General features: G+C 32.6%; 2 protein-coding genes across 4 annotated transcripts in view; both read left to right on the top strand.

The window, feature by feature from the left end:
- Positions 1-37: 37 nt before the first annotated feature.
- On the top strand, positions 38-909 carry LOC106757339 (zinc finger Ran-binding domain-containing protein 2; the record flags this gene model as incomplete). The annotated part of the gene is given in 3 exon segments (XM_014639983.1): positions 38-372; positions 590-660; positions 744-909. Coding segments are annotated over 3 exon segments (417 nt in total). The 3' UTR covers positions 758-909.
- A 6,425-nt stretch (positions 910-7,334) lies between these two features.
- Positions 7,335-23,441, top strand: part of LOC106757681 (nuclear pore complex protein NUP205) — a 29,848-nt gene continuing 13,741 nt past the window's right edge. For 2 of the 3 annotated variants that reach the window (XM_014640425.2, XM_022779493.1), the window contains exons 1-19: positions 7,337-7,660; positions 7,759-7,854; positions 9,559-9,633; positions 9,998-10,102; positions 10,198-10,308; positions 10,972-11,131; positions 11,259-11,344; positions 13,509-13,631; positions 13,726-13,953; positions 16,947-17,036; positions 17,871-18,020; positions 18,317-18,433; positions 18,524-18,730; positions 19,128-19,229; positions 19,365-19,508; positions 21,577-21,707; positions 21,804-21,923; positions 22,181-22,304; positions 23,216-23,413. In XM_014640425.2, the coding sequence (XP_014495911.1) occupies positions 7,520-7,660; positions 7,759-7,854; positions 9,559-9,633; positions 9,998-10,102; positions 10,198-10,308; positions 10,972-11,131; positions 11,259-11,344; positions 13,509-13,631; positions 13,726-13,953; positions 16,947-17,036; positions 17,871-18,020; positions 18,317-18,433; positions 18,524-18,730; positions 19,128-19,229; positions 19,365-19,508; positions 21,577-21,707; positions 21,804-21,923; positions 22,181-22,304; positions 23,216-23,413 (2,508 nt within the window). In that variant the 5' untranslated portion in view covers positions 7,337-7,519. Of the gene's footprint in view, positions 7,661-7,758; positions 7,855-9,558; positions 9,634-9,997; positions 10,103-10,197; positions 10,309-10,971; positions 11,132-11,258; positions 11,345-13,508; positions 13,632-13,725; positions 13,954-16,946; positions 17,037-17,870; positions 18,021-18,316; positions 18,434-18,523; positions 18,731-19,127; positions 19,230-19,364; positions 19,509-21,576; positions 21,708-21,803; positions 21,924-22,180; positions 22,305-23,215; positions 23,414-23,441 lie in introns of all 3 variants that reach the window. The other variant, XR_002667429.1, reaches the window with a different exon arrangement.

Raw genomic sequence — 23,441 nt, 5'->3', positions numbered from 1 at the left:
CATTAAAACTGACAATAGAGAAACAGATTTAACAGGAAAAATGAGCTGGTCTGGAGGAGATTGGATGTGTGGTGCTTGCCAGCACATAAATTTCAAGAAGAGAGATTCATGCCAAACTTGTGGATACCCTAAATTTGGAGGTCCCGACCCAACAACTTACAGATATAACTGGACTGAAGCCTTGGCAGGGGACTGGTATTGCACTTCTATGAACTGTGGAGCTCATAACTATGCCAGTAGATCAAGCTGCTATAGATGTGGTGCATTGAAGGATGGTTATTCTTGCAGATTTGGGGGAAACATGGATCCCTGTGGAGGATATGCTTCTGATTGTCCTCCTGGGTGGAAAACTGGTGACTGGATTTGCAGTAGGTTAGTTCCAACTATGAGAAACTGAGGAGTGTAGTATAAAACATGCAAGTTTACACACTAAACCTACATTTCAAGAATTGAATGATATTTTCTTTCACTCAGAGTATTATTGAGAAAGAATAAAAGAAATGGTGATCATTTTGTTATATATGACATGATAAGAAACATGAAAGAATAGGAAAAAGAAAAAATTGAGGTGTATTTTGTTGTGTATCAGAATTGGGTGTGGAGTTCATAACTATGCGAGCAGAAGAGAATGTTTCAAGTGCAAAACAGCCAGAAATTTTGGTGAGGATAATAAGTTTAACTCTAATTAATGAAGTTTTCTCTGTGATTATTTGAAAATGACGCGTATATTATTTGTATTTCAGGTGACGCCGACTGAGAGGGGAAATTTCAACCACCGCTAACTTCACATCTTTCTTATGAAAACTTGTTTTGAGTATCCTCTGATAGAGTGAGAGGGTTTCCTTTCGTTCATGTTTTGACAACAAACTTATATTTTCCTTCAATATATATAGTTTTATTTTTAATCGATATCATATTACGGATCTTTAAAATCTCTGAAGCACATAGACCAATACCTGCACAAATCCGAGATCGTCATGGACAATATACAACACGTTCTATATATATATATATCATATCCTAATGTACTAGTTTTAACTTATATTTATATATTATTACAATATTTTAAAAAATAATTTTATATTTAGGAACTCTTAATTATGATCATTACTATATATAAATTATAACCTAAAATACAAATATTAATGGAATATTTAATATTATTAATATATCATTTATATATACATAAAAAATTATATATTTTATTAGATAGTATAATATATTATAATTTTATTATATTTAAATTAATATTTTCATATCATACTGATTATTACTTTATTAAATAAATTATAATATATTACTTTCTCTCTCTCAATTCTCACTCAAAAAGGATGTCTTTGTGTCTTTTCTAGTATTCTTACCTCTCACTCCTTAAATTATAGTATCCACATCTCACCATTGTTCACCTACTATCAATGCTACCCCTTCTCCGCCCCTTATCCTAAACTCATTAAAATCACACTTGACCGTCTCTCAACCCCCTTGTCCTCACGATTTTAGGGTTTGATTCGAGAAGAAGAGAATAAAAAAAAAAACAAAGAAGAGTGGATTAGGGTTTGCTCCCTACCTCTCTCGCAAGGACCTAGTCTTCCTCTTTTCACTCGCCTTGTGACTTTTGTTTCCGAGTTTTTAATCTATCAACGTTAATGTATTTGTCACGTGAGGGAGAATAAAAAAACATAAATAAATAAATAAACAAAAGAAATGCAAAAACCTAACTTTTTGTATTTTGCAAGTATCGAATCAAGGTATACCCATCACTCACAGCAGACACCTACATTAATTAAATAAAAAAATAATATTAATTATCTATATAGATAGCATTTAAAAAAAAAGTTATCTATTATATAGGATTACATAACTTTTTTTAAATAAATCCTATCTATTATTTCACACATTTATCGATAGCGCTTTATGACTAATTTTGTAATAGTGTTGATAAAATTTAAGTATAAATTTAAGTCATATATTAAAAAGATAAAAAAATAAATAAGATATAATAAAAAAAAATCATAAACTTATTATTCATAAATTCATTATTTTAAACTTTCATATTGAAACATCTTATTTAGTTTTAAATTAGATTTAGATGAATTGTTTACCCAAGATTAAATTATTATCATATATAATTTAAAAATATGTTTAACAAGTCAGGGATTTTTAACGTCGTATGTTGTTACATGATTTTCTATATAAACTGAGTTTATTGAAATATTATAAAGTCTATGTTAGTTTTATTAAAATGTTTGTGTATAGTTGTTTGACAAATTAAAACATTTGAATTTGCAACAAATTATGAGCTACTTGTATATTTTTTTCTTGTATTCAAAATTAATATTTTTTTTTTCTAAAATGAAGACTCTTGGGTTGGTTGTGACCCACAATGCTTTTGTGAATATTTTGGTCTCGTGGACTTTTTTAATGGGGTCTTTTTGGTCTTATGAGTTTTTCTGACCCAACCCATATGGGTCAGAGTCAAACCATGTGAGGAGGAACAAATTGTCAAATCTAATCGCGGTTCACAAACAGAATGTGCTTTCAATACATGAACTCATCTATGGGATTGAGTTTTCACCCTTATGGTGTTTAACTTTTTTATTTTTACTCAATGTGAAACTTAAATTCCAACATATATATATATATATATATATATATATATATATACTAATAATTTAAATAAAATTTTAAGAGTTTAATGACTTTACTTGATTTTCTTTTTTAATTTGAAAAATAATAAGATAATAACATATTGAGGTGATTTTTTTTGTGTCCTTCCTTTATAATATATTTTGGTGTTCTTTATATGTGTTTTGATTTATCTCCGTCCATTTGTTATCACTTTAAATATCATTTTATTTATTTATCTTTAATTATTAGTTATTATAAACAATGGCCTCTCTGTAATATGTTAAAAGTGATTTCTTGGAGTTGTTGGATTAAATGACATCACATTTTATGGTGATTGACTTGTGATGTTTCTCTCTAAGGTTGTTATTGGCGATGTCAGGAATAAGGGAAAGTATATTTTGAGTTTGGGGTCGTGGAAGTTACAGAAAATGATATTGAAGGATTTTACGACTTTATTGGTGATGTCAAAGGTGACTAGTCAAACATAGGATTTCTTGTCAAGGTCATATATCTCAACAACTCAAGGGTGCTTTGTGATAATGGCCATCATCAATGACCTAGTGTGGAACGTAAGCCCACACTCTAAGATGGTGGACTTGACAAAGTTGTTCTTTAGTGATGTTCTCGTTGGCAATATCGGGAAGAAGAAAATAAGGTTCGACTTTGGGATGGTTGAAGTTGCAAGTGATTAAGTGCCAGGATCTGGCTATTTTATCCACATTGTTAAAGGTGACAAGCCAAACACATGATTTATTTTTGGGGTAGTGAATCTTAACGACCTATAAGCACTTGTAAATGTTGTAGTATTGGATCTCATTAGGGACCAATATGTGTGTTTAAGGGTGGATCTTGATGGTTGGGACATTTGTGAATGTCATATCAGGGGACCCAACTACTGATATTGGTTTGCCTTTTCTTCTTTGTGACGATCTTATCTTGATTATAATTATGAAGTAAAGCAATAATTATTGAATAAGATTCACAATGATATGTTGAGGTGTGAAGTTATACTACATGTAAAATGATTATTGAAGACATGTAGGAAGGGAATAAAAACATGTTTTGTATGAGGGGCACCCAAGGAATCACCAATATTGAAATATACATATAAAAGGATAAATAAGGAAAACAAATGCAAATAAAAGAGGAATCATTAGGGAAATGTATACCTAATGATAGTTATCCACAACTATTTCTTCCTTCCGCTGACCCACTGTCGCTTCTTGTTTTGGCCACCCACCCTTGTTTCTTACTTTGTTGTGCTTGCTGCCACTACGAAATCCCTTATCCCTTTGGCTACCTAGACTCTATTGCAACAATATCCATTGGAGACATTGTGCCACTCCAAAAAGAAGCCATTATGAGAGCATCCTTCAATGACATCAAATGAAGTGACAATAATGTCGTTATAAAGGCTTAGTGTCGTCATTTTTAATATCATTGCAAAGGCTCATTGTTATCATTTATAGTACAATATCATTGCAACACATTCAAGAGTTAAGGTGATTCACTTCTAAGGATTAGGTCGCATCTTGTCTAAGCTACAATGTCCAACACTATGTTTTGCAAAAACCTTTAGTGTGTTTGTGTCAACGACAAATGGGAGACTTTCGGTTGACACATATAAGCTTAATAATTTTAAAACTCTGAACATATTAGGACCTTTCAATTCTTTGCTTACTTACCCTTATTGCACGTGAATTGATGAACCCATGAATGTTCATAAGGATGGAGAGACTATTCCCAAAAGGAATACTAGGAGTATGTATAGAAGGGAAGTCTCATCCTTACTCATTTTGCTTAACATTTCTCTTTGTGTTAGTTCTTAGACTCGTGTTTTTAAAAGGATTACTAAAGATCTCCCGTTTTTTTATATTGAGATTATTTAGAAGGTGAGAGCTTCTGGGTGTATGACCATCTTTTGAGTGTTCTTTGCACACCTTTATTTAAAGAAAACACCCTTAGAGGAGAGAAGGAACTTGGACCAAGGCCCAACACATAGGGCAGTTTTTGAGAGAATGGTTGGCCTTTTCGGAGGCGAACATTGAAGAGCAAGGAGTCATGCTAGGTTGTCCTAGTTTCTAGAATCCATGATTTGTATTTTGAAAAAAAAAGTCCCTACTAATGCCTATATAAGGAGACCTCTCCCCACTTGTAAAATGGTTGATCATTTTTAATAGAAAAAAGGTCCCCCTCTATTTATGATGCTTTTGGAATAAAAGTTTATTGTTGTCAATATTTTATATCAAACTTTATTTACATTAATTTCTTTATATATCATTTGATTTGTAGAATATTGTTCATTTCGACCTTGTTTGATTATAATAATCAAGTTTGATTCAATTTTAGTGGTGTAGATTGCATTTTGACTTTCCAAAAAATGATATCAATGTCTACAAGTAAATAAATAAGGCCAATGACATAAACACAAATTACAAAAAAAGAAAGATCTTTAAAAATAATGTTGAGAAACGGTAAACAATCTCGTTAACCAATCCATTGAGACTCAGCCTTACTCGATCTGTTTTTGGCGATTCAAAGCTAAACTTACTTTAGATAGAGACAATTGCTAAACCTTCTCATTTTGAGCATGTTTGTAAAATTTAAAAAAGAGTTTGAAAGTTTCATCATTATTGGTAAAAAAAAAATTATCCATGTGTATTCATTGAATTAATCTATGACTAGATCGTATCATTTACCATTGATAAATATAGTTTTGTTAGAATGGATAAGTATATTAACTTAAGTAGTTTTTTGAGCATTAACTTCAATGATTTGACTTTAACTTGTTTGCCTTTTATACATGTTTCACACAAAAAATTGTCATTTAAAGTCTTTTTAGCAAACTCCTTATAAAGTTGCGATTTTACAATTTTAACAGTAACCTCATGCTTGATAACACTTTCTATGTCAAATTAAATGATTTTCCTTCATAGCCACACGAAATAAGACTTTTTAAGTCGATAAATTGTTTATCTCGATATTATACATGTTAACTTATACATTAATAAAAGATAATGGAGTCTTATAAGAGTTTCTGATTGCACATTATTCTTTCTTAAACCTAACATTACTATTATTATCACATAATTGTGTGCTAAGTATATTGTATTTCAAACATGTATTGAAAATATTTGGTTTTTATCTTGGAAAGCTTCCTTGAGTGGTGTTTCTAAGGTGACATATTCTATCTATATTTTTACCTTTGATCCATTTTGTAGTTTTTTATTTTGGAAGTTCTTCTTCTTGTCTGGTTTTCTCCATTACCAGAAACATTCTTATGAAAATCCACGAAAATTACTTTTTCTTCAATAACTATTTGAATTGATTGATCTTCCTTCATGAAGATTATAAAAAGTTGAAAGTATAAGCTTTTGAAGAAAGAATAAAGTGTAAGGAACAACATAAAATGTTAAATAGAGAAAAGTCAAGGTTAAGCTTAAAACCAAGACTGCCAAAGAAGGTGCTACTACCTATTTGGTCATACAACTTCAAACCATTAAGCCATTTTTAGGATCAATTTCTTCAAATTCTCCCAGAACCATCCAAGTGCCCCCTTTAAGTGGTGCACCTCCAATTGTAGCATCATGGACTCCATTCACTAATGGTCAATGATACCTTTCAACAACATTAAGCGAAGACACAAACACAACTCTTGGAAGTTTGACATTAAAACACAAGTATTAACATTATAACATCTATACATGCTACACAATTGTAAACATCTATGACAAATTTTTTATAACAATAACAAATACTTCAATAATAATCAAGACTTAATTAGTAATTTGGTTTCTAAATTTAGGCCTATAATTCACTTTCGTCCCTATATATTTTTTATTCAATGCACTAATATCATTTACAAGTATCCTCTCTCAAAATTTGTTTCGTTTTTTACTTTTGAACCCCATGTGTTCTTTTTATCGCTTTATTTTCTTCCACATTCCTCCACCTTTATCCACCTCCAATCACTACCTTTCTTTGTCAAATTAATTAAAAGAACAAAATCGAAATTCTAGATTATCAATAATTAAGAAAATTAAATTTAGATTTTAAAATTTGTCACCATATTCTATTATATTTTGATAAGAATGTCGTTTTTGGAATTTCATAAATAAGGATACTATTCTTTTGCTGTGGTATTTTATTATTTGGAAATGGCGCAACATAAATATTAAGTAAAAGGTGGTGAAAAATAGAGGAAGAAAAAAAAATTAGAAAAGTTTCAAAATAAAAAAAATGAAATAAATTTTAGCAGAACATGATGTTATTGATAATTTAACATAATAATAAAATGAATTTTATTTAACAAATATTAAAATTTGATTGATTATAAAAATATTAAATCAAAGTAAATAATAAATCTAAATATAAAAAATAAAATACCTATTAGGCCTATACTTTAACATACATTATGATTTCAAACACTTTTTTCATACTACTTTCGACTTACGGTAGTCCTTTCAATCTCAAACGAAGAATGAAATACCAAAAATTCTTTAATAATGTTATTGAATGTAAAAAATAAAATGTTTTGTGTATTTTTCTATAAATCAATATTTATATATGATAGATTTATTAATTTTATTTATCTCAATAGTCATAGCAACGCTCATTCTTTTATTAAATGAATAAAACTATTTTAAATATTAGTTGTGTATGCATTCTATTATTTTCTTCAACCAAAATTTGAATTTTGGTTTAGTTTTCTCAATTTTTCAAAGAAGAGGGGTTTATAGGGTTTAAAGCTGGCATAAGAGCGCATTCCCGGATCTTCGATCTTCACTGAAACCCCACTGTTTAATTTCCCGCTCTACTGGCCCTAAGGGAACGCACTCTCTTTCCGCGTTCTCCTTCCAGCTTTAGGGTTTCACCGGCGACTGGCGAAAAAATGGTGTCTCCAAAGCAGCTCCTAGGCACCATCGAATCAGCGCTTCTCGGCGCCTCGTCTCCGACGGCGGCGCAACGCGTAGAACTTTTGCACGCTCTTCGCACTTCGGTCATCTCTTTCCAGTCCCTTCTCTCCTATCCAGTAAGCTATTAACTTCCATTTTTGTTTTCTTCTAATAATTTCAAACTAAAATGAAAGTTTTTTTGTTCTACTTATATTTTGTTGCGTCTTTTCTTTAGCCCCCAAAACCCTCTGATCGAAGCCAAGTTCAGTCAAAGTCCATCAGGCTGCCTGATTCTCCTCCTATTTCACTTGACGACCAGGATGTGCACATTGTAAGTTCCCATTCTGCACTTTTTCTAAGCTGCTAGCATTTAACATGGTTTGTATTAAGTAATAGTCTGGGCATTGGATAAGTTTCGTTGCTTATGTTTTCCTATAAAGAAAATGTTTATCCAGTTTATTCAAAGAACGGAATGTTTTGGTTTGACCAAAATGCGAGGTGACTGAAACAGGAAGATAGTCAATTTCGTAACTTTACTGGTGAAACTTAAATTGGGAAGACCAAATAAAAGTCGTTAGAGCTAGGGATCAAAGTGAAACCCCTTTGTCCACTTGTAAATCCATACCTATTATGTTTGACCCTTTGCTTGCACAGCCACACATGCACACGCTCACATATGTATAAAATATGACAAGTGGTAATGGGAATCGAACAATTGTTAATCTTTACAGGCTTATGTGCCTGTATAATGGAAATCGAATTACATATGCATTGTGTGCATAGATGAACACAAGACACCTCTGATGCCTTGGGGTAACATCATGGAGATTGATTTTCATTGGTGATAGAAAAATGATGACAAAAATGAAATAGGAGTTGAACGATTGAAATCCCTTAGTGCTTTGAGTTTCTTGGGTTTTGTCTATTTGAGCTTTTCATTGTTCGTAAGTATCCCCTCTTGAAGCACATGTTTGATTCAAAGTTATTTCCTTCAAAATACTCGTTTTTATTCTGGAGTTGGCTGGATTTTGGTAAAAAAATTATTTATTTCAATAAATACGTTGAACGAAACATCCCTACTTCTTTGGCACGTCAAATTGGATTTTGAATGTCTATATTGATGAGGTCAATTATAGATTATTAAGGGAAGCATTGTTCTTAAGTCTAATATTTTCTACCAGCAACATGCTGCAATTTTTCTGATCTTATGCTTGAAGGTTCCAAGTCATTTTACTCTTTATGTTGATATCATGGGAAATTATGTGCCATGACGAATCTTTTTAAAAGGCAATAACACTTGGAGCAAGTGGTGTCAAGGCAAAATAAAAAAAAAAAAATGCTGAAACACTCACCTTGGAATAGAAGAGCAAATCAAAAACCAAGAAAGTGCCTATTAGTTCTGATGGCGGAGGTGTTTCACTCCTTTGTTTTTCTTAGCTTGAATTGTTGAATAACTCCTAGCAGCCACTGTCTTTCAAATTTAATTATAGGACTTTTGTTCGCTAGGCTTTGCCAAATCCACTAGGAAGGTACCAATGGGGGCAGTGCATCTTCTATTATGAGGCACAACTGCACAAGCGCCTTGAATGAAAGGTGTGGGCCTCACCTAAGGGGCAGCACCTTAACCAGAAGAAGGGACTGGACCCTTTTCTTGTCCTGCCATAGTACTTTAGGCTAGCTTCACTGGATGTATTTATAATTACACATATGTTTTTTTTTTTATTATTATTATTTTTTTTTTATCTTTGTTGTATGGTATGTGTTTTGGTCCTTTTTTCTTTTTCAGGTCACGTTTTGTATATTTATTTATTTAAAGTTTTGACTTTATTTTCTCTTTAAATTGCTAGTTTCCTACGATTATATCATTTTCAGGGTTTGTTGACGAAGTCTTACGATTTTATTAATATGATTCTTGCACCAAGAAGGAGTAATAACTTTGTTTATCTTGGTGATATGTTTTCACATCTTGTTTGGGGTCTTATTGTGGTTATATCTGCCCTTCCTTTTTCCTAACAACTGCTTATATGACTCGTAGGCGCTCAAGTTGAGTGATGATCTCCATCTCAATGAAGTAGATTGTGTTCGTTTGCTTGTATCAGCTAATCAAGAGGTAGACTTCAGCTTTTAATTTGCTTTATATACATTAACAGACTATGTGGCGCACACAATGAATAGCCATATGATTTGGGTACATAAATTTTTTAATTTTATTGTTACCTGCTTCATTATCGTTTGCTTTTGATTTTAAATTGTAGTTTTAGTAAATAAAATAACTTTCATATAATTTTATGAAAATTAAGGACTGAGTGGAAATGTTGAAGGTGGTTTAGTTTAGAGATGGGTTAGTTTTAGTTGTGGTTATTTAATGCATTTAATTTTCCAGTTTTTATGTTGGACTGAGAGACCATGATTCCATTATTGTCAATACATGTGCATCATTTATATTTGATTATTTGCTTTGGTTTTATCTGTAGTGGGGATTAATGGGAAGGGAACCACTGGAAATTTTACGGCTTGCAGCAGGACTCTGGTATACAGAGAGAAGAGATTTGATAACATCCCTCCATTTGCTCTTAAGGGTATTTCTTTTTGTTTATGGAATCATTGAAGTTCATTTGGCCATTATTTAATTATTTAGTTTGTGGTTAATACCTCTGTATTGTTTTCTTGACAGGCTGTGGTGCTAGATCAGGGACTGCAAGATGATATATTGGTAGACATTCAGAAGTATCTAGAAGATCTTATCAGTTCAGGACTTAGGCAGCGGTTAATTTCTCTTATCAAGGTTTGATTTGTAATGAGTTATAAATTAATGTTTTGTTATGTAACTTCAAGATTATATTCCAATTTAGGGTAAAGGCTCTTAGAGAGTGGGTATTGTTTATTGCCAAGCTATTGTCAGAGTTGACTAGATGTTCTTCATATTGGCTGTAACAGATTTTGCCTGAGTATTGGGTTACATCGATTCAACTACTTAAAAGTTGACGTAATCGGTTGTAATAATTAATCTTTATATATTGGTAGTGATTTGGTTTAAAAAATTCTGCGTGTTTAAAAACTGGCAGTTTATATTGATTATTGTGGCTCTATATTGGCTGGTGAATAACCTAAACATGCTTTTTAATATTGTAATCACTTTAATTAACCTCAATGGTCCTGCTTGTATCATATATGATTTCATATTTCATAGTTAAAGACATTTTCTGATGGACAAGTATGTGTCAGGTACACTGTTGTTGATTACTATGCTTAATTGTCTCTTGAAGAAACATGATCAATGAACTATCTAATCTTATAAGCATAGGATTGGCAAGTTAACCAATGTGGTGGTTTATTTTGTTAATCTTGACTAGAGTATCTAATATATTATGTTATGTGAATGTGTAACTTTTGGATTAACCTTGAATGTAAACATAGTTTTTTATTAGAATTTGCTTTTTGAATGTAGGAACTCAATAGAGAAGAACCTTCTGGTTTGGGTGGTCTTCAGTGTGAGCGCTTTATTATTGATTCAAGAGGTTCTGTTGTGGAGAGGCAGGCAGTGGTCTCTAGAGAAAGACTTATTCTTGGGCATTGTCTTGTCCTTTCAATTCTGGTTGTTCGGACAAGTATGTTTAGTGTTATTTCTTGTCTGCTGAGGCTGTACTTGGTTTATTGTATTTTGTGACAGATTATACTTCTTGAATACTTGATTAATATCTCAAATGGAAGTTCATCGACGATCTCCCTTTTCAGGTCCAAAGGATATAAAAGATATTTTTTCTGTTTTGAAAGATAATGCTTCTGAAGTTAGTGAGAGCAATACCATTGTCAAACATCAGGTGCATTTCTATACTCACTGAGCTCAATTTTATATATTGTTTTTTTGGTAGAGCATTAGAATTATGTTTTCAAAATCATAATGTCTTAAGCATTAAAACTATCCAACCAATGTCCCATGGTAAGAAATTGTTATTCAGTGTATAAATTTCATTCATCTGCTTTGAGTTTTGTGCTGTATGATTAGGTGCACTGTCTGGCATACTGGACCTCATTGTTTCTGTGTTAACTGTATTTTGTCCTTTCAAAGAAGCATTTCCTTAGATGAAAGGTATGAATAGAGGCATGCTTTTGCAGTTTTTCCAGTATCCCTTACTAAAATGATTATAAATGTATTCAATGATTGTTATCTTCATCTCTAAATCATTTGGTGAAACTAATGATCTGAAAATGAAGAAATTTGTCGGCTTTTACTATAATTGAAAAAAATTTGATGCAGAGTTGGGAAAAGGATAGAGGGAAGAGTGGATATATGTAACTGAAAAAATTTAATCCAGTGCTATTGAAATTTTTGTAAAGATCTGTTAGACAATTAAAAGTCTGTTAGAGGAGAAAGATTAGTCCGTTAGAGGAGAGAGACTAGTTTGTTACGGTCCCCGAGTAAAGGAATCTAACAAGATCACAGAATCATATTATACTATGTTTTTCTTGCCTAATCATGTTCAAAATTTGTTGTGGGACTGTTTTCTTTAGATTCTTCTTAATGTGATCTTCGTGATCCAAGGTCATACAATCTTAGTGGATTTGATCTTCCTCTGGACCTGCTTTTTAAGTAAAACCCATTCAACCTGACTCTGTTTTCCATCTCAGCTTTAACTCTTGCTTGCTTTGTCTCTATCATAATATAACAGGGATATTCTTATTCTCGTCTTTGCCTAACACTCTTGAAGCTTTGGCTTATTCTGACATTAGTACTGCTGGGTTCTTCTTGTTGTCTTCCGCAGTCGCACTTTATCTTTGTTGTGGATTATGGGCATATTATTTGTCTGATTTTTCCTCTCATTCTTTGTGATAAGAAACTCCTTTTTATGCTTTGATTTATTGTTGTTCTAACTTGAATTCATCCATTTTTCGCTTGCCTATAGGCTAGTTGTGAAATACCGGCATCATTTGTAAAGTACAAGCTTACTTTCCTAGAATTACATACACTAATTTGACTTATTTGTATTTATTACATTATATTATATGATATATATCTTCATATTTGTTTATAGGGATAGATAGATGAAGGGCATATGAGGTTTGGTGTAGATATTTTTGTGAACTATTTTGCCCCTAAACTCTTCTCTATAAATTTTTATTTTATTCCTGTGAATAAACTAGTCAAGCAACCAATACCCTAACTGCATTCTCAGAACCAACCGTGTTTGTTAATCTTTTTCAATCCAAAATACGGAGGGGGTGCAAGGTGCCCCATTTCTCCTAGTATATATATTAAAATACTTGGATTTTGTATTTTAATATTATTTATTCATGGTTATGAAAGTAATATGTAGTTATCAAGAATCCTTGATGTGCAGTGTCTTATCTCATAATATCAGTGTATGTCACGGTTGGAAAATTCAGTAGTTATATATATATTAATGAGTACAAGGAAACTTATCCATATAAATCCGTGGATTATTTTTTGGTTTTACTTTAGTTCAGTTTATCTTTTGTGTTATTTATATCACCTTTTTCACATGCATATCTGTATATAACTTTCCTAATTCAGTTTTATTATGATCCTTAAAATTATGATCTTTCATCCTATCCTGTGTAAGATCTTGATTTTGACAACATTGATTTCAAAGTATACTAATTGAGCCAGCAGATTCCTTAACTAGGTACATACTTTTTTTCCATCTACATTTAAAAGCAAAAAAGGCCCTTGGCTATGTGTCTAATTTACCATTCAAATATTTTGTATTCTGTTCAGAATCAGCAGTTAGATTGGTGATGTAAAAAATGAATAGCTTCTTTTTTTGTGTATTTTTATTTTATTATTTTTATGAGAAAATGATAAGTTTGATTTTTGAAAAGGTTAAACTTTAATATTTTGAGAGATACATGCTTCCACATGAGTATGAAGATGCACTTGTTATTTATTCTGTCTGACTTGGCTCACTTTGCTCATAAACTTTTCCTCATGTGTTACTCTCTAATAATTTTCACTTTGTATTGCAGATTACCTTTTGTCTTCTCTTTGCCCTTGTGGTTGCGTTTGTTTCAGATGGTTTGAGTACAGTGCCTGATAAAGCATCTGTCCTTTCTTCTAATACTTCCTTCAAACACGAATTTCACGAGCTTGTAAGAGAAAATTTAATTGCTTTTTTCTCTGTACTAATTGTTTACAATATTTAGTATGAAATTGGAATAATGTTGAAGTTTTTTAATGTTTAAGGTAATGGCTGCTGGAAATGATCCAATTGTTGAGGGATTTGTTGGTGGCGTAAGGCTTGCTTGGGCGGTATATTTAATGTTAATACAAGATGGTGCTGTAACAAGAGAGACTATTTCAAGTGGGTCATCAAACGAACTGGGTTATCTTAGTCAATGCTTGGAAGTCATTTTCTCAAATAATGTTTTTCAGTTTTTACTTGATAAAGTTCTTCGTACTGCTGCTTACCAGGTATAATTCTATGGTATATTATAATATTTTTGATAAAATAAAAATACCGATTTTACTATAATTCTATGGTATATTATAATATTTTCAACTTTTACTATAATATTTTTGATAAAATAAAAATACCGATTTTCACTATAGTATCATTACTTTTGCACTAGAATTACATGTGGTGCTATTATATTTCTCTTGAAGGCAATGTCTGCCATAACCTGTTATGGTTTCCGTTATAATTTTATAAAGGATATTTGAGTCTCCCATGTTTTCCGATAACATTGGTATATTCCTCAAGCACTTAGTAATATTTTTTTATAAGTTTTGAAATTTCAATGTTATTATAATTTTTTTCTTTCTACTAATTTTTTGTTGGAGGGAGGAGAAAATAATGAGAACTGCAAAATGTTAATGATTCTTTTGTCAAGGATATGTTGCAAAAGACAACATCAATTCTTATTCTTTTACTTGATAGTTAATTCTATTTAACTTATGAAACATATCCAAGAGAAAAACACAAGGAAATTCGAAAACCTATTCTTAGAGTTTCATTTGAGATACTCCAAAATATTTTTAAGACAATGTTCATATTACGAGTTATTTGTTGAAAATAACAGACTTAAGATTAAAAAGAGAGAGAAATGTATTTTTGGAGGGCTTGAAATATTCATCTTATGATAAGACCTTTAAGGTGTATGTTACGAAAAAGGTTCAAAATCAGAAGTTTCATGACAGTTAACGGTGGTTGGGCAGTTTAGGGGTGGTTAGAGGTAGTGATTAAGTTTAGTAAGGGTTATCCTTTAAGGAGGAAATGGTACCTCCTTGTGGGTGTGTTGTATTTTTGTTTTAGGAACAGGGCTTATCCTGTGTAGAAGGGATTTACTTCCCTTGGAAGCTATTGAATGTTTTTTGTATCATGTCCTTCTCCAAACAATCGTCTCTAACCACACTCTAGAATAACAAATGAATTAGTATCGAAAGTTATTGAACAATTTAAAGTCTTGGTTAATAGGATTAATGAAATTAGATTCAAGGGACAAGTAGGAACAAAATTAACAAATTTTGGATTTAAGGAAGGAGAAGGGAAACTTTATAACCATTTGCTAAGGTTATGAAATGAGGGTTTTTTTCTAGAAAAGAAAAGGATGAGAACAAAAAAGATATTACCAGAGATGTCACTAGAAACACCTAGGTCAGTTATCCATGGATTTTAACCTTCCATGGATTGTGAGATGCAAGCTATTGATGAGTTGGGATTTGCAAATGTTTGTGCAAAGCTATTAGACTTCAACCTCAAATACTGTTGATATTCTTCATCAGAGAATTTGGAGCAGTTTCAGCTTTAGAGACATTGGTTATCTTGTTAAGAAAGCCATGCAAGAAGTAATTTTCTTTAGTGTGACCCATCCTCTTACAGAATGCAAAGGTTCCATAAATTCGTGAGCATCCTTGCTTTGAAGAGTTGGAACTTGAAGGAGTCGTCCATGGAAGGATTTCATGACTTGTTAAAAGTTGATCTCTAATATGATCAAAATCAAGATGTAGAGCACAACGGATAATCACCATGTAGTATTTGTGAAGTTTTTTCTTGATCTCACCCAAAGACTCAACCTCCAAGAACATCTTCAATTGTTGAATTGCAAATTGAGCTTTCATCTTGAAGGACACCATGTCATGATCTGATTGTTTGAGAGAGGCAAGCCTATTCGTAGAGTCATAAAGGTGCTAAATATCGTTTGTAAAAATATTTTGTGTTTTCTTCCAAAAGGAGTTGCAAGTTTGAAAGGATCTAAGAGTGGGTACCTAGTAATTTTGGTTCCACAAATTGCTACAAGGCACATAGCTGAAAGTCAGTTTGCTTCAACTATCTAGATTTCTTAGAAAGCACATTACTTCCATCTTGTTCTAGGTGGTCATGATAACCTTGGCCAAGCAACCAACAAATACAGACCAAGTGAGGTAATTTTCTCCATTTTGTTTCTCATAAATAGTAGATGATTTCCAAAGAATGAGAAATAACTCCAATAGACAATTTTGAGGAAACCAAAAGAGACAACAAAACCAATCAACAAGAAGAATAAAAGGAAAACCCTAGGTTTAATTAGGGAACCCTTGATAGTAACCACATTGGGAAAGAATAACTAGGGATTGGAACGACGTGAAGGAGGTCCAAAGAGCATTGGCGAGGTGGTTCGATGTCACCCAATGAGAGGAAGGCAACACATGAGCTTCACACGCAAAGTAGTAGCGAAGAGAAACATGGTGCATGACAGTGCATGCAACAGAATCAGGGTTTGAGATTGGTGGTGTTGGTTGTTTCTCAAGGAGATGGTTCAAATCTGGTGGTTGTCGAAGAAAACTAAGTAGGTGGTCGATGACAAACAATGAACTGAGGTGATAAAAATGTAGGAGAAGATTGAGACCAGCAGAGTAGGATTCGACCCACTCTCTTACCAACTTAAGATTAAAGAGAGAGAAAATATATTTTTGGAGAACTTGAAAAATCCCTCTTATGATCTACTATTTATATTGGTAGAAATCGGATATAATCGGAAGATGAAAATAAAAAGACTACACTAGTCTACTAGGTACAACTCATAGGTACAACAAGTAGTTCCCAACACAACTGTTTACTACCCCAGATTTTAATACTTATTCTAACAAATAGTTATGTGCCAATATTAGTATATAAGGAAACAGGTGAGTTAGTTTATACAATTAAGATATTGATTATATTTATAATTATTCATATTCTGATCTTTGTGAGGGTGGAGATCACTCTTTGGAAACTTGTCCTGTACGAGATTGTGTTCTTGAATTCTTTTTTTGTATTGCCCTCTACACACCAGAATATTAAGATTCTCAAGGAGTATACAAGTTATTCTAGCTTTTTGAATTTGTGCAATATCACTTAATTGAAATTCTGTATTTACTGTAACTTTTCATGGATCATGACTATACTTCATTGGTATCCTATTGAAAAGTCTGTTGTTATCTTGCAGACGGAGGATGAAGATATGGTCTACATGTACAATGCTTATCTGCACAAACTGATTACCTGCTTTTTGTCTAACCCTCTAGCAAGAGACAAGGTTAATTAATTTTTCTGCACGTACATATGGAACAAGCTTGTTTGGTTGACTGAGTGCACAATTTTTGCTAGGATTTGGTTTTGGTTCTCAAACTACTTGATCCGATGTTAACTACTCTTTTTAGGCCTCTTATCTCTTCTTTTATATAGCAGTTGAATCATGAAATTATTGTCTGAGAAGTCATGTGGTTTTTGTTATTTCTAACTTCATTATTTATATTTGCCCTATTTTTGGTACTTGTGTATATTCTTGCTATATTTTTGTTGCATTTTTGTTTCATTTAAAATAAGTGGAATTTGACACTTGAAAGGTGTTTTTTTTCTCATTTTTCTTTGGATTATTCCTCTTTTGTTTTACCTGGTTTCGATATTATAACAATGTAAGGTCATCCCATGATCACTTTCCAATTCTTTTCAGGTTTTGAATGTGATGGTTAGGAAATCAGGATGGTAACTGTATATGTACCTGAATATTACTGGACAGCACCGGCAGCTTTTAGCTCTTTCATATTTTTTTCTCTCTTTCCAATTATAGTTTAATTTACTACTAACTGTTTGATTTTTATTCAATAATTTAAATTGATTTCCTTTTTCAACTGCAATGTTGATCATTTTCTACAAAATTATTATTAAATATTCACTTCTATTCTTAAATGTCTGGTTCTTTCTGAGCATTGAATTTGTTTTAAATTTTGGCAATTGTAAGTACATGTGGCAGAAGATATTTTGTTTGGATAATTATTTCAAAATATATTTTTATCCACACTGGTGTATCTTTTTTTATTCAAAATATTTAGTTCTGCACTTATCTTTTTGAATATTATGCATTTTGCAGATAAAAGAAACGAAGGAGCGATCTATGAGTGTGCTTAGCACATACCGAGTTGTTGGATCTCATGATTTTGCACAAGACACTAATTCAAGTTCTCTTCATGGCCCTTTGCCATTTAATTCAATCTTGGACTTCGTGAGCGATATTTATCAGGTCAGTTTGATCAAATAGTAACAAAACATGAAAATTTTCTTCTCTTGTAAGCAATCAGTGCATGTTTGAAATAGATCTGGTGATTCAAATTATTGATGGCAGTGTAGATGTTCCTTTTCCCTGATGACAATACTATAGATTTGTTTAGAAAAAAAGTCTGTTCAAGCTGTGGTTGTATGCTTATATAGGGTTTGGATGCATTGTTGTTTTAGGCTTATCAGATTAAAGTAATGTGCTTGGCTGATTTTTAAGGCTTTTCCTTTCAAACATGACCTTTAATGTTGTCAAGTTCTCAGAAAGAACCAGAACTCTTGTCTGGCAATGATGTATTGTGGACATTTGCAAATTTTGCTGGAGAGGACCATACAAATTTCCACACGCTTGTGGCATTCTTGAATATGCTGAGCACCTTGGTGAGGATGAAGTTTTTTACTATCTATGGTGTCTTATGTTTTCTTTTCAACCATTTTTATACGACATAATTTTGGGAAACTGCTTTCTAGGCTTGCAGTCAAGAAGGTGCTTCAAAGGTTTATGAGTTGCTGCAAGGTAAAGCATTTCGCTCAATTGGATGGAGCACTTTATTTGAATGCTTAACAATTTATGACGAGAAATTCAAACAATCTCTTCAAACTGCTGGAGCTATGTGGCCTGAAATTCAGGAGGGGGATGCTAAAGCACTTGTGGCATACTTAAATGTTCTGAAGAAGGTTCAAGTTTGTCTATTTTCTTGTGTCATCTTTATTGAATCCCTTGGACGCCCAAACTTGTCCTAGCCAAAATAGAAGTTAATAAATTATGTGTTGTGCAAATGTTATGTATGATAATGAATAGTTTGTTATTCTGTTAGTGGTAAGTTGGTTAATAGACAGCTGTAAATGTATCTTTCTATTGAATTTGTTACGTCTAACTAACTCTAGCACAGTATATAAGTGTGCTCCTCTGTGAACTCTAGTCTAGTAAGAAGGGGAAAATATTCAATAAAAGGTCCTTGGTTCAACTTATTTTATGTGGCGTGTCTAACATTTTATTGTTGCCTTTCCCTTTGTAGTTTTTATTCAATTGAGAGGAACAACAATTTTTACTATGCATTTGTTGTATATACAGGTTGTAGAAAACGGGAATCCAACAGAAAGGAGAACCTGGTTTCCTGATATTGAACCACTATTTAAGCTTCTTAGTTACGAAAATGTGCCTCCTTATCTTAAGGTAAATGGCTGTGTCATGATGTTCTTACAAGAAAGTAAAAATATATTTAGGTTCTTGATTTTGTTTAAAGTTTGTTCTTCTAATGGAAGTGTTTGAACGGTTTATTTTCTAACGAGACAATACTTTTTGATGTAGGGTGCTCTGAGGAATGCAATAACCACTTTTATTCAGGTTTCTCCAATACTGAAAGACAGCATCTGGACCTACCTTGAGCAATATGATCTGCCAGTAGTTGTTGGGCCTGATATCCAGAATAGTCCACAATCTATGGGTACTCAGGTTGGTATATCTGATTGATGAAGAAGTAATCTGTAATCACCATCTTAGAATTTTTTTCCTTCAAAACTACGAGAACCAATTGTTCTAGAAACTATGGCTTTGTTTGAAATGTTAGTTAGGATAAAAATGTTCTTGTTCTATTCTGTATTCTTACAATTTTAAGATATTTAGATGTTACATTTTTTTTGCTGGCATCTTTATAGATATTTAAGACTGTTGATATCTGTTAGTTCTTATGGTAGTAAGTTAGTTGTTGATATTTGATACTCTATTGGGGTTAGATATAGAAATATTAAGGCAGACCGTCTGTAATAATAATTAGGGAAATTGAGAGATGGATAATCTTTTCATTTCTGAGAAAATTTGGTTTCTTGGGCACTGGTGGGTGTAGTTCCATGATGTTCCTGCCAGTTCCTCAAGCATCATAGTAAATTAAGGTAAATGGGGTTGGATGCATGGTGATGCTTTGGCAATTAGCAAATATTACATTGGAAAGACTCAACAAACTCCATGGTAAGTAGGTAACATGGATTTCATAAGGTTGAACGAGGGATGTCCAAATCTTATATGATGAAGGCACATTAGGGAATTTGTCCATGTTTCTAATGTTGCTGGTTGACTTATGACCTTTTGTTTTGTTTGGACCTTAGTCTCCAACTTATATAACCTACTATGCTCCTTAGCAATTAAAATAATCTTTCTCCTGCCGAGGTCTTGATTGAAATAGACATAAGAAAGAGGAAACAGTATTGAACATTTCAAATCTTTTGCAGGTTTTTCTACAAAGATAAGGCTGTTGGTCAGTTTTTGGACATATAAAAATCCTTTAATTTAATAGATATATTTCCATATTTGCACATGGATACACTATGTCCATTTGCGACTGCAATGAGTTCTCTAGTCATTTTGACATACAAATCAAAGTATAGGAAATGAGGTCATGTGATTAGTTGTCCTTGAATCAATAATCCAAGTACCCTAAGGCATAGGGCCAACCTTATTGAATTTACTCTTATCTTTCATGTACAAGGTATATGATCTAGATGACTTATTCATCGATTCCATCATTGTTCTTAGACGATCAAGTTCCTTCTTATAGTCTTTTGTTTCAAGCATCCGATAAATAACACAAAACAAAGACATGTTTGGCAAAAGAATCAAGAAACACCAATCGGAGCCAAATGGGATGTTACAATCCTTCAAAATGGGCTCGTGAGGTCTCATTGACCTTGTCTATGGCTGTAGCAAAGAGTGGGCTCTGTTAGAGCTAGGCAGGTAGGCTACATGTGTTGATACTAGAGGTGGCATGTTGACCTTCTTTTTGTGATTACGTCTGGACTAAAGACTATTATGCATGAGGTATTCTGCATAACCCTTTTTTCGGAACTTTGTAGTTAGTTTCCCTAAATGAGCCAGCACTGAGTAGATTCCCTATTCATGGGTAAGGCTATCATTTGAAGGACACGATGAAGTTATATCTCTTTAAAAAATCTATGTTGTTATTCCTAGGGTAACCCTAGTGTACCCAGGTCTATAGTTAGTTCTTCGTAGCTGCACATTTGAGAGTTCTTCTAAATTCTTTATGGCAAAGATACCAAGTTTCTATCAAAAGTGCTCGATAAAGAGAACAGTTTGTTTCATAGGAAATAAACTTTTCCAAAGAAGTGTCAAAGTTTAAAATGATAAGGGTTTATATGCTAAGTACCTCTAAAGAGTATTGTAAAACAAGGAATGGTTTTTCTTATATTTGTTAACTGGAATGGCCTAGAGGGTCTTGAGGTTTATTGGTATATTGAAAAGCCAGAATTTTTTTGGACTCTTGTTCTTTTACTGTGTTGCTTTGCATTTTTGTTTGAACTGTAGTTCTGCAAAATCACCATTAAATATATTAAAAAATTAATTGATATACTAGGGCTCATCCTTTTCTTCTAATTTTTCTGACTTGTTATCACTATCATTTTATTCATATGTTTCTTCCATTTCCCCTTACATTTCTTCTGTTTTTTGTCATCACAATCATTTACTTTCTCTTTCTCTGATGAACAAATGAACTTGTAATATATGACAGGTTTATGACATGCGATTTGAATTGAATGAAATTGAAGCAAGGAGAGAACAATATCCTTCAACAATATCTTTCCTTAATTTGATAAATGCTCTTATTGCAGAAGAAAGTGATTTGTCTGACAGAGGGAGAAGGTACTGTACACTGTATATTTCAAATCTGAGTGAATTTTATATTCATGTTTTTTTCTTGCTTGTGCTCTTAATGCGTAAAAACTTTTCGTTTTTCAGATTTATTGGAATCTTTAGGTTCATCTATGATCATGTTTTTGGGCCATTTCCTCAAAGAGCCTATGCAGATCCTTGCGAAAAGTGGCAGTTGGTGGGTGCCTGCCTTAAACATTTTCACATGTGAGTAATTCTGTTTTCGTGTTTCTAGAATTAATTAGAATATATCTATGTTGTTTATTTGATATAGGTTGTATTGATTGTTGGATAGATTGGTTTTTGTTATTCACAGTTATTTGAGTTGTATTGAGACACCGACATAACTTTTCTGTCTTTAATTTGATTGAAACTGATCACTATAATGAAAATCTATGAGCAAGCTATGGTATATACCGTTGATTATAGACTTAGAATGTTATTTGATGAACACAAATTGACAGGGTTTTGAGCATGTATGGCATCAAGGATGAGGACTATGAGGGTGTAGTTGATCAGTCACGACTTACAACATCTAAAGAATCATCACCACTTCAGACGCAGCTCCCAGTCCTAGAGTTGCTCAAAGTATGTGCTCGTGGTTGTCTTGTTATGGTGTATTAAACATATGGGCAATGGCTGTAGTTTTTTTTTCCAATGTATGTATTAGAAAATTGTATATTGCATTGCATGATCTGTCCAATAGAAATTGGAAAAATGAGAGAAAATAGATTGATGAAATTATTTTAAATTCATGTTATTGTTAAGAAGTGGATTTTAAGCTTAATTCAATTTCACAAAACCGGTTTATAAGGTGAGGTTTGCACCAACTTATATACTATGTGGGACTTTCAACACACCCTCTCACGTCGAGATATATATACATCTCGAGTGTGAGACTAGACATTAATGGGTGGTTCGATAGCGGTTCGATAGTGGGTGGAACAATATGTCCAACAAACATCACTAGGATAGGCTCGAATCTGATACCATGTTAAGAAGTGAGTTTTAAGTGATATGGAAAATACCCATCATATTGGGTGAGATGTCTAACCAACTATCTAACTAACTGAAAGGCATTTTTCTCAGTGCTGTTATACTAACAAATTTAGAGCAGTTACAGCTATCTAATACAACAATCAACATACATATTGGCTATCTAAGATTACTAAAAGGGCAAGAAATAAGGAATACAAAATTAAAACTGAAAAATGACTGAATAATATCTCAACACTGATGATTATCATCCTTGATTTTGGATTTGTTAGCTGTATGATATGTTATAACGAGTCTCATAACTTTGAGATTGATAGATCAGTACTTGTGTAGTTATGATTAATGAGCAACTGTCAACCGAGCAAATTTACTGGCTGTTGGGAGTTTTATAGCTTTCATTATGAAATATTCAGCAAATGTAGCATTGTGAAAATTATTGTGCTCTTGGGAATTTCATAGCTTTAATTTTACCAGTTGATATGAAATAATTTGATATGTTTCAGGATTTCATGAGTGGAAAAACTGCCTTTCGGAACATAATGAGTATTCTTCTTCCAGGGGTGAATTCTGTTATTGCTGAACGCAGCAGTCAATTATATGGGAAGCTTTTAGAGAATGCAGTGCAGCTTTCCCTTGAAATTATAATCCTTGTCTTTGACAAGGATTTACTTCTTTCTGATTATTGGCTTCCTCTATACCAGGTAACTCAATTTTCTAAGCAGTACACAT

Source organism: Vigna radiata, chromosome 3 (assembly GCF_000741045.1).
Source record: "Vigna radiata var. radiata cultivar VC1973A chromosome 3, Vradiata_ver6, whole genome shotgun sequence".
NCBI lineage: Eukaryota > Viridiplantae > Streptophyta > Magnoliopsida > Fabales > Fabaceae > Vigna > Vigna radiata.
This window is presented reverse-complemented; position numbering and strand designations above follow the sequence as displayed.